General features: G+C 45.8%; 1 protein-coding gene across 3 annotated transcripts in view; it reads right to left on the minus strand.

The window, feature by feature from the left end:
- GARNL3 (GTPase activating Rap/RanGAP domain like 3) overlaps positions 1–16,249 on the minus strand; it is a 98,736-nt gene that overhangs the window by 11,453 nt on the left and 71,034 nt on the right. For all 3 annotated transcript variants that reach the window (XM_035113396.3, XM_035113398.3, XM_035113397.3), the window contains 10 exons: positions 15,112–15,220; positions 13,562–13,607; positions 12,255–12,361; positions 11,510–11,625; positions 10,079–10,183; positions 4,563–4,637; positions 3,913–4,024; positions 3,081–3,179; positions 2,008–2,121; positions 558–733 (listed from right to left, as the gene is read on the minus strand). In XM_035113396.3, the coding sequence (XP_034969287.1) occupies positions 558–733; positions 2,008–2,121; positions 3,081–3,179; positions 3,913–4,024; positions 4,563–4,637; positions 10,079–10,183; positions 11,510–11,625; positions 12,255–12,361; positions 13,562–13,607; positions 15,112–15,220 (1,059 nt within the window). The remainder of the gene's footprint in view (positions 1–557; positions 734–2,007; positions 2,122–3,080; positions 3,180–3,912; positions 4,025–4,562; positions 4,638–10,078; positions 10,184–11,509; positions 11,626–12,254; positions 12,362–13,561; positions 13,608–15,111; positions 15,221–16,249) is intronic.

A 16,249-nucleotide genomic window follows, 5' to 3' on the forward strand; every position in this document is an offset into this window, starting at 1 on the left:
GTGTGAAAAACTTCTCTCTCTGTGGGTGAGCATGGTGGTGGCTATTGTAGGTGCCTTTTTCCATTGATGGGATGGCTGAATAGTGTGTGTGTGTGTGTGTGTGTGTGTGTGTGTGTGTGTGTGCCTGCACCATTTTAGGGTACTCTTTTTCTGCGTTTTTTGTAAAGATATGGTAGCCCTTATGCCACAGCAACCCGTTGAGTGACTGGCGCCCAAGGAACTTTCTCAGCATTCCAAATGCACCCATTGGTTCAAAAGGCTTGGTGACCCCTTCCTCCCACTGCCCTATAATTTTAAACTGTTGCTGCTTTTATGGCAAGGGTGGGGAAATCTGTGGCCCTCCAGGTGCTGATGTGCTCAGGGATGGTGGGAGTTAGGCCAAAGTTTCCCCTCTTGATCGTGGGCCCCATGGCGCCTCTGAAGGATTTTTAAAGATCAGGAAGACTGGATCAGCTCCTAAGCTTAAAAGGGCAGCTTACAGTTTTCTGCCAGGCACCCAAGGAGGAGAAGGCATGTGTGGACGGTGGTAGTTTGCCGGTGCTTTACCTCAAACCTACCCGGATGTACTGGAATTCTTCAACTGGGGACTCTGACTGAGGCGACAACGGGAGGCCACTGTTCAGACCCTCCCACTGCTTGAACTTCCTGGTGATGAGAAGCAGCTTGTTCCGGATGCATGCGACGATCCGTAGCTCGTTGCTGTGGTGGGTGTTGATGGCATACAGATGGCAGCCTGGGCAAAAAAGGTTCAGTTGAGGGTGTGTGTGTCTCAAGCACAGCTCTGAGAAATGTCCCAAAGGAAAGCCTGGCTCAGAAGGATGGGAGAGAAGAGCTGCAAACTGACCACAGTGGATCATGATGTTTTAGCACCACCACATCTAGCTGTTTCTTGCAAAGGAACAGAAGGCATCACTGCCCAGCTGCATTGAAATAGGAAACTGCCTTATACTGAGTCAGACTATTGGACCATTTAGACCAGCACTGTCTTTGCTGACTGGCAGCTGTGGTCCAGGATTCCAGGAAAGGGCCTCTCCCAGCCCTACTGGAGTTGCCAGGGATTGAACCTGGGACCTTCTTCGTACAGAACAAACTCTGCACCACTGACCTATGGCCCTTCCCCAGAGACTCAGTGCTATGCTGTGGTCAGTGCGGGACTTGAGCTTGACTAGAGACTGAGGAGGGGGAAGAAATTCAGTTTGTAGTTTCCATTCATTCACCTACCCAAAACTATTGGCTTAAGCTGTGCTGCTGTCCCCTGACACCTGAAATCAACCTGCTTTAATGCAGGGGTGTTCTTACAGGAAAACTCTGTAATGCAAGGACAGGCACCTAAGTCAATGATAAGAGCACATACTCCGCCTACAGACAACACATTCCCAGGTTCAAATCCCCAGATTCCCCATATAAAGAGGATGTCAAGGATGGGGAAGCCACCAACACTAGAAAGCCGCCAAGAATAGTAGGCCAGATGACTTCAAGATAAGGCAGTTTCACATGTTCACAACCTTGTGATCCCTTAAAGCAGGCATGTCAAACCTGCGGCCCTCCAGATGTTTTGGACTACAATTCCCATCTTCCCCAACCACTGGTCCTGCTAGCTAGGGATCATGGGAGTTGTAGGTCAAAACATCTGGAGGGCCGCAGGTGTGACATGCCTGCCTTAAAGCATCGTTCAGCTGGTTGGTTGGTTCGTTGGCTGGCTGGCTGGCTGGCTGGGACCCACTGCCTGATCTCAGCACTACTATCATACTCTCCGCAGGCCACATCCCTCTCCAGCACTGCTTCATACCCTCAATGAATGTTTTAATCAGGTTGGAATGTGTCCCTGAACTCGAACTCCTCGGCTGCGCGGGGAATAGAATGGGGGGGGGTGCATGAAGAAACTACCCTGCTGTGCAAAGGAAAAGTGCACCTCCTTTTGCCTCCAGCATGTGGCCCCCAGGAGATTACCAGAAGGGAAGATAGTCCCTAGGCTGTAAAAGCTCCTCCACCCCCTGCCATAAGCACCTTTCGTTTTCTCCAGTTTGTTCTCTCGGCAGTCACACTTGCTTCTGGCTTGCTTGCATTCCATGCCTTTCCGTACAGCACTCAGCCGGAAGACGAGGAGGCGGGCGTCCTTCCCTGTCAGGTGGGAGACACACAAATAGACATGTTACAGGGACAAATGTTTCTTTCTTTAAAAAACACCATACTAATCTGGTATGTGGTGTAGGGAATATCCCCTGGTAGTCAAAATCAAGATAGCTGGGGCAGATCCTGTAAGAGAGATCTACCTGCAATGGCTGGCTATGCTGGATTTATGGAACTTCCAATTTCAGAAGCAGTCTACTGCTGAACACCTGATGCTAAGGGATAAAAAATAAATCAGACAAAACACTTGTATATTTTAGGTTGTTCTATCCTTGTTTTTGAGTTTGACCAAACTGCGGGAGGCAGTGGAAGACAGGGGGGCCTGGCATGCTATGGTCCATGGGGTCACGAAGAGTCGGACACGACTAAACGACTAAACAACAACATCCTTGTTTTTAACATTGATCATTGATTTTTTAGCTTAATTTTTTTGGGAGGAATGTGTGTACACACACACACACACACACACACACACACACACACAAATAAAAATAAAAGATAAAATAAAATAAAAATATAATAACTGAAGGCTGGTGTGCAGAATGCACCCACAGGGTGAAGATGGAAGAGCCAGCCCTCTTGAGTAATGAAAGGTAGGAGACAGCTAAAAGGAGGGAGGCTGTGGGATGTTTCTGAAGTGCCATGCACCAAAGGCAGTCATGGTTTGTTTTGTTATCTACTGCAGGGCCACAGTCCCAGGCAATCCAGGACATTCCATCCAGCCATCTTTCTTCAACAAATCCCAGCATCCAGAGATTGGACACAAGATGTAGTTTTGCATCTTGGGCTTACAGAAGGTTAAAGCAGTAGACACAATATCCTACAAAATAAATGCAGGATCCTGGAAGATCCAGCCTAAGCTGAAATACCTCCAGCGAAGCAGTTATGCTTCTATCACAAGCTTGCCCAGGGAAATGACATTTCCTCCCAGACAGGCTTATGTGCCTTACCTTTGTCTGCTCTAGTAATGAGAAGGTCCAAAGTTTCCAATACATGCATCTGTTTGATCTGTAAAGTTTTATCAAACACTGGGATGGGAGGCTGCCCATCTGGAAGGAAAAATTCAAGAGACTCTGTGTCAAGGCTCAGATCAAAACATCAATAATAATAATAATAATAATAATAATAATAATAATAATAATAATAATACATTATTTATACCCCGCCCATCTGGCTGGGTTTCCCCAGCCACTCTGGGCAGCTTCTAACAGAAAAATAAAATACAGTAATCTATTAAACATCAAGGAGGAAATCATATATATTGGCTGGTTACAATAATACTCAGATTTCAAAGGCCTTTCTAAATGGCACCATTGTACGTGCCATCTAAAAAGAGGCAGAGATTATTCTTGCTAAACTTCTGCTGGCAGGCTGCTCCACAGGGCAGAGCCTGCCAAAGTTAAAGGCTCAATGCCCTGCAAGGGCAAAGTGAGTGTCAGGGGCGTGGAGAACCACCAGAAGTGCCTCAACAGAAGATCTCAGCGATGGAGGTGGAGCATAAGGGATCAGACAGTCATTAATACTTTGGGCCAAAGTGATTTAGGGCTCTGTGAATTAACCTGGCTTGGTGGCAAATTGACAAACCAGTGCAGCCCTCTCAGCAGAGTGGTCACATGTAACCAGCAGCCTGCTCCCGTGAGGAGTCTGGCCTCACTAGCAGCTTTCAGGCCAGATATGAAGGAAGCCCTACATAAGCCACATTACAGTAATCAATTGGGGGTAGGGGAATGTAAGGCAACCAGGTCAGCACATGAACTAACAACCACAGGGTCATCCACCAACCATCTAAGAGGAAGACACCAACATCTGTAGAGATGAGCAATGACTGGCCCCAGGAATCTGCGCAGACAACATCATGAGGGAAATTGCTGCAGAAGCACTGGGACTCCCAGGGCTGTGGAACAAGAGAACCATGAACTGGTGAGCATAATAGGGAAGGGTGCTAAGCACTAGAGCAGGCATCCCCAAACTGCGGCCCTCCAGATGTTTTGGCCTACAACTCCCATGATCCCTAGCTAACAGGACCAGTGGTCAGGGATGATGGGAATTGTAGTCCAAAACATCTGGAGGGCCGAAGTTTGGGGAAGCCTGCACCAGAGTCACAACATACTGATCTACAGAGGTGAGTTCAAGAGGTTGTTTTGCATCCCTTGCAGAAGCAGAAATCCCGCAGTTAGCTGAGGATAAAAAAAAGAAACACGAAGGCTGGGTGTACCCCATGCTAAGAATAATATAAATGAAAATAAAATGTAACTTCTGTGACCTGTCTAAATCATGCATGTTTACATATTTTTAAAAATCTCTATCTATTTTACACTATGGTTTGCTTCTAAGCACAAACCTATTATCCACAGCAATCAGAAACTATACCAGGCTCTTGAGCCAACTCACCTATTCTCCCCCAAAGATTTACCTTTTAACCATTCACTCACCTCCTTTTTACAGAGGCTTGTGGAAGCCAGAATAGCTGGGGCATCGCCTCTCACAATGGTTTTGAGTTTGAGTGCCTTAAAAAAAAAAGACATGAGAGAGAGAGGGGGGCGGGGAGAGAGAACATACAAATCTTTATTAAGGTCTCTGACCAACACAGAGAATTTATATATATCTAAAAATGTAAAAAGGGCATGTGGGTGTGTTTCCACTTTTCGCCGAAACCGCTTGACCGATAGCGTTCAAATTTGCACACAATGTCCCATGCTACTGTGAGATTAATCTTATAAAATTTACTAAGACAGATGTTACACCTACGCAAAGTAAAACCCCCAAAACCCTGTATTTCAGAACACACAACTCACCCAAAAGTGCATGCTGGTAAATAGAATCAGGAGACCTTGCACAACAGCAGCCTCTAGTGGCGGCTACACTAGTACTGCAGGTAGGAAAGCTTCCCACTCCACAGCAGCTCGGCTCGCATTTGCAGACTAGGCCAAGTAGAGGTTTGAAGACTAGGACAAATAGAAGTGGGGGCTCCCCTGGGTGGGGGGTGGGGTGGGGGGAGGAGGGGGCGGGAAGGGACAGGGACAGGGTAGGGCCGATCACAGGGATGAGCCTGGGGGTGGTGAGGGGAGGAGTCAAAAGGGGGACTCTGATGGCCCATTTAACAGATTAAACCACAGTGGGGCCTACAGGGGAGTTTGAAGGGGGACTCTGAGGGCCCATTTAACAGACTAACCCAAACAACTAGGCCGAATAGAGGTGGGGGCTCCCCTGGGTGGGGGATGGGGGGGGAGGAGGGGGTGGGAAAGGTCATGGATCGGGACAGGGTGGGGCCAATCACAGGGATGAGCCGTGGGGGGTGGGGGGAGGAGTCTGAAGGGGGACTCTGAGGACCCATTTAACAGACTAAGCCACAGCAACACGTGGCAGGGCCAGCTAGTGAACATATAAATCTACCTTATATTGAGTCAGTCATGACTGGCAGCAACTGTCATGGGTCTCAGGTGATTCCCTGTCTCTACTACCCTTCTACTGCAGATCCCATTAACTAGAATGCCAGAGATTTATTCTGCCTTCACCAAGTGAGCTATGACCCCTTCCTTTATAAAGTGTGTGGTGGTGAGAGGGCATGAGATTGTAAAGACTGATTTACTTACATGCCGGCCTCCATATGGAGTGCCTGTTTCACATGTGTTATCTACATGGTACAGTGAAGAAACACTCCCCCACTGCACAAGGATGGCCATAAGGAACATCTAGGCTGGGTTTCCCCCCCCCCAGACAGGTGTATTCAACAACATGTCAATTACGTAATGATAATACATTAATCACGGGTTTATACTGGACCATCCACACAACACTCTGCTTTATTGGCTGTAGTGCAATGCTTCCCCCATCTTTATTGCTATCTAGAGGGGCACTCCTATCCTATGGCACAATGAAAGGAGGGCAAAAAATAAACCAAAATATTTGTGGTATTCAAAGTTGTAAGATTTCAGCAGAAAGTTATGGGACATGCACTGATTGAAAACAAAGCAGTATGTCCCCCCCCTTCCCAATCAATACTCTGATATTGATCAGAGTCTTTCATCAAAGTGGACTGGGCCTGACAATTTACCTGTTTCCATGGTGCACTGGGGACATCTCCATTTTTGGATGTTTTGTTTTGATGCCCTCTACAAGTATGAAGGCAACAACTCTCCCTTTCTGCATATCCCTAGTTTCTGGTATTCAAAGATAGCCTGCCTCTGACCACAGATGCTCAATCTTGCCATCATGGCTAACAGCCACCATCAAAATTATCCACAATTTGCCTAAAGCTATCAAAGTCAGTGGCCACAAGCACACTTCGTGGAGACAAATCCCATGAATTAATTTTGCTTATTGTGACAAATACATATCATACTGTCCTGGGCACAAAGTCCCACCAGACCACTATGGCAACCATCTCAGCATGTAAAAGGTACAGCGGTTCTGGGAAGAACACAATGATACACTTCATGAAATGACGTATTTAGCAAATCTGCTAAGAGGGTACGTGACTGCTCCACAAGAAATGCTATAATCTTTCTTATCAAAGTCAAGGCCTCATTATCTGTTGAAGGGTCTCTCCTGATACTGTGAACTTGCAAGTTGCTTCCTTTCGTGCTGTAAAGAGGGCTACCAAACTACGGCCACAAAGGGCTACCCAAATCCAGATCTTTTTTTGACCCACTTTCTATTTGATCCCCAGACACTATGTTTTCTCCTTCCCTCTGCAAAGGAGAAGGCAGTGAGCTCTCAGAGCCTGCTAATTCCTTTCTGTTTCAACCTGGTTTTCTTTACAACTGATCCCCTGTTAATTGCCCTTGCTTGCAATTTGGATTTGATGCCAGCTCCTTTGTTGAACAGGCTTTTGCTCTCATTTCTATTGGTACGCCTGACGTAATATTCTCCCTCTCTCGAACATTTGGTGCCCTAATTTGCTGGGTTTTTTTTCAAGGGTGAGAGGAAATCAATTTGGCGTTGATAGAATGTGTTGCACGTTTTTCAGGGTTTTCTTTAAAGCCGTGAAGATAAAGATGCATAACACCTCAGAGGGCTGGTGCAAATATAATTGCAGTCAACAGCTTGGGAGCAGGTCTGGTGTCAGATTAACACGGGAGACTTTCTGGATTAGGCCAATGGCTCCTCTAGTCCAGCATCCTGTTCTCATAATGGGTAATGAGATCCCCCCTAGAAAGCCCACGAACACAACCTGAGTGCAAGAACACAACCCTCCTGCTATTTCCTGCAACTGATATTCAGAACCATCGCCACCTCTGTTGATTGAGAACAGCACCCGGCACCCTTAGACAGCTGCTGGGCTCCCAGTACCCTGACAGGACCCAAAACAGGACCCAACACCTGCCTTGGGCCCACCATGCCAGGCAGCTGAAAGCACACCCCCCCCCCAGTGTTCTGGAGTGATGCTATGCCAGGAAAACCTCCAACCTGAGGATGAGGGGCACTAATGTGAACTTTGCCAAAGACCCCCTCAAACCTAAAGCCAGTTTTGATCAGCAGTGGATTGTGGGATCACAGTCTACAAACATAAGAAGAGCCAGTGGCCCACCTACACTAGCATCCTGTTCTCACACTGCCCAACCAGATGCCTTTGCAAAGGATCTCTGATCCTCTCCTGCTGTTTTCAGCAACTGGTGTTGAGAGGCATAATGCCTCCAACTGCGGAGGCAGAACATAGCCATCAGGGATTGCAGCCATTGGTAGCCTTGCTTTCCATGAATCGGGCCTATTCCCCTTCCAATGCCTCTATCACTTCACTCTTCAATTTGGTGTAAACTATCAAATCCCCGCGATGGGGTGAGCTCCCCTTGCTCGGTCCCAGCTCCTGCCAACCTAGCAGTTCGAAAGCACGTCAAAGTGCAAGTAGATAAATAGGTACCACTACAGCGGGAAGGTAAACGGCGTTTCTGTGCGCTGCTCTGGCTCCCCAGAAGCGGCTTAGTCATGCTGGCCACGTGACCTGGAAGCTGTACGCCGGCTCCCTCGGCCAGTAAAGCGAGATGAGCGCCGCAACCCCAGAGTCGGTCACGACTGGACCTAATGGTCAGGGGTCCCTTTATTTTTTACCCTCATCTTCAGAAGTACCATGTTATCATTTGCTGCTCTCCCAGGCCATTTAAGATCTGGTTTAAGTCCCTGTGACATGGCTGGCTGGCGTTTTCCTTTCCTTTCCTTTCTCTGTATCTGATGGCTGTTTAAGTTCTGTGCTGCACATGGTATTTTACTGTTCTGGCTTTGTACCTGCCCCTAGAGCTTATTGTAGCTTTCATTGTAGCGGTTTTATTGTTCTGCTCTATTCCCTTTTATTTGCACAGTGCCTAGAGAATTTATTTTGTGAAGAGTCTCATAAACACACAAAGAAACAACACATTTCAAAAGCAGCTTTTGCTGTGGCATCAGCTTTTAGAGGGGAATCCCCCCCCCCTTTTGCAGGGCATGCCTATATTTACAAACTGCTCTGGACTGGGGTCTTTCAAGGGATATCTAGTTAAATTAATAGCCTCAAGTATATTGATTTCAATGTCTCTTCTTTGAGAATGATCAACAAAAGCTCTCAATCACCCTGAAGAATTATCTTGACAAGGGTCCCGTTCTATTTTCTGCAGCTTACTGAGAGTTGGCAACTTATTTGGGGCTGTGGGGTGCTTTTGAAAGTTGTTATTTGCTCAAGCCCAGGAACTGAATGTGGCCCTCTGGGCTTCCCTATCTCTCCCTTGTAACTCTTCCCAGGCCACACACTTCATCGGCCCTCCTTCAAGCCCAGCATGCTTTCGCCTGGCTATAAAGTGCCACTGAATTCTGATAAGTCTGTCTCTTACTTGTCAGGATGGAAGATGCAACGGGGTGTATGTAGAAGCTATAGAACTGTGCAAAGGTAAAAGTTACAGTGGTTATTCCACCCATTTTAGCCTCTGGCTCCGCCCACCACTGTCATGTGGTACTTGGAAGGTTGTTCAGAAGGGAATGTGGCCCTCAAGCTGAAAAACCACACCTGGTTGATTATACTTACGTGCTGCCTTACAAAATAAATTCTATTTTAAAATAACATTCCCCCCAAACCCAGAGGCATTCCTGTTAGGAATGGTTCAGACGGAGGTACCCAGGTGTCAGAAAAATCTATTTATATATGCGACAACAGCAGCGTGGATCTTGTTAGCCCCCAAATGGACTGAGTATAACATATCTAAAAGGGATATAAAAAGGGGGAGAAATCAAACTAAATGGATATACAGTGGTGCCTCGCTAGACGAATTTAATTCGTTCCACAGGTCTTTTCTTATAACGAAAAATTCGTCTAGCGAATCCCATAGGAATGCATTGAATTTTTTTTTGCCCATAGGAACGCATTAATTGAATTTCAATGCATTCCTATGGGAAACCGCGATTCGCTAGACAAATTTTTCATAAAACGAATTCGTCTAGTGAGGCAACCTCCGCTCGAAAAATCCTTTCGTTAAGCGGAAATTTCGTTAAGCAGGGCATTCGTTAAGCGAGGCACCACTCTACAAGAATATGCAGGAGTTGTGGCTAAATTAAAGGAGCCTTGGAAGGGGAAGGAGGGAAGTCGCTGGATGTATTGGTACAATGAAAGATTTTAATATGGAAATGTATGTTTGATAATCTTTTACCGGTAATAAAAATGTTTTTTTATATAAAAAAATACAAAATAAATTCTATAGGCATCTTATGAGAAAGAGATGAACAGAAAGAGAGAAAGGTAGTGAGGCTGTGTCCACACGTCACCATACCTTTGAAGCACATTTCTCCCCCCTCAAAGAATCCTGGGAATTGTAGTTCGTTAAGTAACTGTAACTCTGTGAAGCAGTGTGTGTTGTGTTCACAGCCTGGATGTGTGAGAGCCAGAGGCAGTTCACTGGTGCATATTGCACTGCCCAGCCTGTTTAGCTGATCAAAGACCTCAAGTAGCCACAGTGAAAAACAAATCCCAAATACTCAGCAAGCACACCTGGCCAAGACGGACAAATTCAGCTTGTCGGGCCTCCTCTTTCTTCCGGGCCGATTTTGGGGACTCAGGTAAGACATCACTGAAGGATCTCCTGTTTAGCATGTTCTAAACAAAAGCAAAACAACAACAACAAAGTTTTACTGAACTGTCTGTCACCCTGGGGGCGTTTTTTAAATTTAATTCTGTGCAACATGATAGTTTTTCATTTGGAAGGACTTTCTTGACATAGGGAGGAGTTCAAAAACATGACTCTCTCACCTGCGTTCCAAAGCAGTATAGTCCGAGGAAGACTATACTGTCTTCCGACAGTGTGGTCCAAGGAAGACTATATCCACATGAGTTTTCTGAACATTAAGAACACCAGGAGATGTTATATATATTTGTCTATCCACTTGCTCTGACTGGAAGCTGCTTTCTAGGGTTTCTGGCATAGGGTCTTTCCTATTACTTGCTACGTGATCCTTTTTAGCCAAGATGTTGGGGACTGAGCCCAGGATCTTCTTCATGCAGACAATAAGCTCCACTGCTAAGCTACGGCCCTTCCCTGCCATCTCCTAGTAGGCCTGAAACTCTGGAGAGCTGCTGCCAGTCAGTGTAGACAATACTGAGCCAGATAGACCAATGGGTCTGACTCATTATAAGGCAGCTCCTTATGTCCCTTCCAGAGCCTTCTTTCCCATAGGGCCTAGTGGTGCATCGCGCCAGGGCGCCAGCCTCTCAGGGGCGCCCCAGCAAGTGGGGGACTGCACGGCTTTGCTGGCGGCCTCCACTTTCCCTGCACACCCACCAGCTGCGCCCTGCCAACCATAAGGCTGCTGGGTGTGCAGCTTCCCTCCCAAGCCTCCTCGGGAGGAGAGCGATCCTCGCAGAGGCTTGGGAGTGAAGTTGCTCCTCGCCAAGCATAGCTCTCCTCCCAAGGAGGCTTGGGAGGGGTGCAACTTCACTCCCAAGCCTCTTCAGGGATCGCTCTCCCGCAGCAGCATGGAGAAGAATTGTGCCCGCCCCCCATGGCTGTCAGTGTGCAGCTACGGCCACCCCTACACTATCCATGGTAATTTGGGGTGACTGGGCGGATATTTGTACCCCGGCGCCACATCTGCTAAAGACGGCCCTGGTCCCCTCCTCAAGTATTAAAACAGGTTCTTCTTATGCATACCACAAACAAAAAACCTCAAGTAAAATTCCAATGAAAGTTATGAATTTGAACCTTGAATTTAAATGCTGGCTCCCAAAGTTTTGTCGTATGCCAGCATGACCAAAAGACAGAAATCATGATGGACCTATGCTCATGAAAGCATGGGGAGAGAGGGAGCTGGCACAGCGTAGATCCCAGGCATAAGAAGAAGAAAGGCGGAGGCATTGTATCAGCTGCCACCACCTTTCATGAGCATCTTTTTTCTTTTGAGGTTCCACAGAAGAGACGGAGCTTACCTTGTGCATGTCAGGCATGAGGTCCTGGTATAAAGAGCGGATCAGCATGTCCAAAGTACGCTGCCGCTTCTGAGCAAATGTTGGAGTTTCCAAGGTGGCTTTCTCCCCATTGATTACTGTAAGGCAACGGAAACAGGAAGAAGACCTGTCACACAGCATGCAGATCATGTCATGTAATATGACACAGAGGCTGGGCTCCTACATGTGCAGCACTTAGAACATTTTGGGCATTTTGTAACTATTAAAGATTATTGTTGGGTTGTTGTTTTTTTTTACAAAAATTGTTCTTACGAAAAGTCATATTCAGTTTGATAATTATGCTCCACTGTGTCAAAGAGGGTTTATTCTAGCACATTTGGAAAGCTAAGCAGTCTCCTTTCAAACTGGATAGGGAACTGAGTGCTGGGATTCCTGCATTGCAGAGGGTTGGACTAGATGACCCGTGGTGTCCTTCCAACTCTACAATTCCATGATTCTAAGTGGGAAGGGCTGCAGCTCAGCAGTACAGCGTCTGCTTCGCTTGCAAAGGTTACCAGGTTCAATCCCCAGCATTTCCAGGGAGAGCTGGGAAAGATTCCCTGCCTGAAACCCACTGCAAGTCAGAGTAGGCACTACTGAGCTAGATGGACCAATGGTTTGATGTGGTGTAAGGCAGTTTCCTAGGTTCCTAAATGTGTCCAGGATGGCAGTCTAAATGCCTTAATACAAGGACCTCTTTGATCTGAAAATGACGTATCCAGCTTACATTTCACCAGCAAGAAGTCCCTGAATTCTTGGTGGTCCGTAAACACTGGTGGGGATGGAAGAGGAGGCCCAAAGAGAGGTACGCTTTCTTCTGAAAAGATTTTCAGCCTAGAGAAAAGGGCACATCAGATATTTGGGGCTAGACATGTTTTTTAATTCCAAATGCTACATGCCTCTAACAAAAAATTCATAAAATTCAACTCATCCCCTCTTCAAGCACTTCTAGCAAGATGTAGAGACACTTTTGGGTGTGGTGTAATAGTAATCAGATTACAGTGCTATGTGGATATTTCTGGCACTTTACAAAAGTCACAGAAGCAAAGTAAGACGTCTCTGCCCACAAGGAGCTTACAGTCTAACTTCAACAGCAAGGAAGCCAATAGAGAGAAGGGGACGTATAATATAAGACAAAGAGATGAATGGGAAATAATGCAATTACATACTTGGGGAGTGGGACAGCTTTGTTATACTTGGGGAGGAGATTTGCTGTGCAATCCTAGGCACATCTACTCAGAAATTAAGTTCAATGGGGCTCCTTCCCAAGTTATTGCAGTACTAAAGCGCTAAAACCATAGGCTTCATTTATTATTATTTTCATCATCATCATCATCATCACTAATTAGATTTCTTGCCTGCCTTTCAACATAAGGTCCCAGGGCACATTACAACAATATAAAAAACAGGCTTGCAATTTATTTAAACTGATTTTTTTCAGATGAATATGGTAGGTTCTAATCTAAAGGCATGCACCTCAGTTGACGAAGGCCAGGGGAAAGAAACACTTTCAGCATACAACAAAAGCTATGCAATGAAATGTGCCAGATTACCTCTGTGGGGAGGTAATTCTACAGTTTAGGGCTTACCTTTCATCCATCCAATTTTCCCTACACACTCTCTTGGGTGTTAAGATCAGCAGAGGGGGACCTCTTGAATTCAGTTTATATCCTGTCCTTCCTCACAAAGGGAGCCCATAGATAATGCAGGCTGCTGTTAGCTGGCCACAACCAAAATGCACTCTGTACATTCTCAGAAACAACTTCTCTTTCTACTTTACATGTTCCTGACATTCAAAATAGGTCTGAGAAGGGACACCAAGTCCACACACCCCTGGGAGAGTCTGTAAGCCTGAAACATGAGCACATTGAGGTTTCTTCCTTCTTTTCTTTTCAATAAAATTACACTTGTGCTTTTTAGTCTCAAGACCTCCCCCTCTCCCTGTGCATTTTCACCAATATCACATAAAGCTAAAGTCATAACATGTCATATCAAATTAACGAAATGAACGGTTCGTCTACAGTTGACACCCACCTGTAACTATCACTTTGCGTATTATATCTCACTAAGGCAAAAATATCTGCAGCATCGGTTAAGGAGCTCAATCCATTATTCCCACGCCAATGGAAACCACTTGTTTCTTGATAATGCTCCCCACCCCCCACCATTTGTGTTGGAATAAATAACAAGGAGGGGGGGGAAGCAGGGGAATTTAAAGATCAAGAACAGGAACACGTTGGAGTATCTTTTCATCACAGAAACCACAGGGCAGTTCATAGTATTGGAAAAGCAGCAATACCTGATGCAGAGAGAATGTTCACACATGCTAAGCCAGGGTTTTTGGCTCATCATACCGTAGTACACCATGAATGAGCAGCATGCTGGTACATATTGCTGATCATTCCCACTCCACTCCTTCCCAGGCACAGGCGGGATAAATAATCCATGGTGCCATGGCTTCCTGTTATATCGAAACCAGGGTTTGTGGTTCCTTTTTCCCAAGTCACAATTGCTAGCCAACCTTAAGCCATCATTTGTTGCTGGTTTACTTTTGTAGCTTCTGAAGGAGCAGCAAATTATGACCTCCGGTTTGGAGATGATGGGGAGTCAAGGCTAGGGGAAGGGAGTGGTGAAGCAGAAATGATCAGGAAGCATGCCTCAGCGCATTGTTCATTCACACTAAACTGTGATAAATCAGCAGTTCTGGCTCATTGTGGGATGCAAATGTGGTCTGGTTGGCCACTGGGAAGACAGGATGGCCTGATCCAGCAGGACTTTTCTTATGTATCCAAAGTTAGACCTATTGAAATTCATGTACAGGTGAAACTCGGAAAATTAGAATATCATCGAAAAGTGAATTTATTTCAGTAACGCAATTTAAAAGGTGAAACCAATATATGAGATAGATGCATGACATGCAAAGCATGATATATCAAGCCTTTGTTTGTTGTAATTGTAATTATTTGTCATTAGGCGGGTCAATTATAAATGGAATGTAATTAATGAAATGTAATAGCGATGTTTATTTTTGTATTATTGTAACTATTTGTTTTATTACTGTGGAATTTCCAAAAGAAAGCATTTGTAAAAATCAAAGGAAAAAAATAATAATAAGTTGCATTACTGAAAAAATGCATTTTTGATGATATTCTAATTTTCAGAGTTTCACCTGTACATGACCAACTTCGCTCCAATAATTTCAGTGGGTCTGTTCTGTGTATAACTTAATTGCATACAACCCCAAACAAATTACTGGGCTCAGAATTCTTTAATTCTAAATGGATGGTCTTTTGTAGCACCCTTCAATTTCTAGGGGGGAAAGACCCTGAAATCTGCACTCTTCTAGTTTGGATATGTAATACTTAATCATGGTTCAGAGAAACAAAACATAGTCAAATATCATGTGTACATCGAGACCCTAAGAAATTCAGGCCTGTGAATATTTAAACTTGGAAAATATATTCCAATATGCTCAGAAGCCTTGACCCATGAGTGGAGCTGAGCTCCTTAGTTAAATATGAAAAAAAGGAAAACAAGTTGATTTTACAAAATTAAGGAAGTGGAAAGGGAGTGGAGAAAGATACGTGTAAAGTGGGAGCGGATCATGGATGGCTTAAAGGCTGGAGAGGATTCTTCTCCTTCTTGGAACACGATGGTGACAATGTCGTTCCCGATATGCCGTTTCCTTTCCACCTGTAAACAACAACAACAACAACAACAAAAAGAGCTGTTCATGGCTTCATGCAACCTGTGTAAAACAACCCCCCACTAAGTCCTCTGTAAATGATTCAGATGAGTCTCATATTCAGTTTGAACAAATGGACCAAAAGAAGGGAATCTTTTGGTTCAGCTTGCCAGCTCTGATAGTTCATGTTTGCAACGCCTTTGAACAGTAAGCGAAATGCAATCAGAACAATCGGGATGCAAAATTCTAACTTGTAACAAAGTGATCTGGGAGGCTCATGAGATTGGCCCCAGGAACTGCCTTTCAGAAGGAAGGCCCTCCTCCTTTATAGAATCCAGAAGGGCGGTGGGGGGGGGGGGAATGTAGCCTTGATGGCCGTTGGAACTTGGTTAGTTGGCTCTGAGGAATGGTTGAAGAGAACTGGGTATGTTTGGAGTGTGGGGGTGGGAAATGCTGAAGGGAAGAAGAGATGGGGAAATAGTCAACATATCTTAAGATTTGGGCCACAGGCCTGGAAAGGGCCTTGGACATAATCCAGTCCAACACTCCATGGAGGGCCGCACTGCAGGATGAAGTTCCAGCCTCTGATTTAAATACCTCCGGAGAAGGAGAGGCCACCACTGCCTGGGCCAGCCTCCCCCACTGTCAGACAGCTCTTGCCATAAGGAGGTTTCTTCTAACGTTTAACCAAAATCTGCTTTTCTGGCAGAGGCAGCCCAGGGGAGTGGCACTACGGTAATTAACCTCATCCTCAGTTTCAGTGTTGCTCCTTATAGAACTCAGCAGGGGGGAGAAGCATGGGGAAAAACTAGAATTAGTTGGCTCTGCCTGCCATTAGCCCTGGCTGTGCCTACAGTTGGCCTCCCTGCCTTCTGCTCTGCCAGTCCCAATGGGCAACAGCCACCAGTATTCCCAGGAGCTTCCACTTGTTGGTCCTACTCTTCCTATCTGGAGCTACCAGAGAACAAGGATGCCCCTTCAGATACTTGAAGGGGCCACATCCCCACCACACATTTAGAGAACTATGATACCACTTT

The sequence above is a fragment of the Zootoca vivipara genome, chromosome Z2 (genome assembly GCF_965207765.1).
Source record: "Zootoca vivipara chromosome Z2, rZooViv2.hap1.1, whole genome shotgun sequence".
NCBI lineage: Eukaryota > Metazoa > Chordata > Lepidosauria > Squamata > Lacertidae > Zootoca > Zootoca vivipara.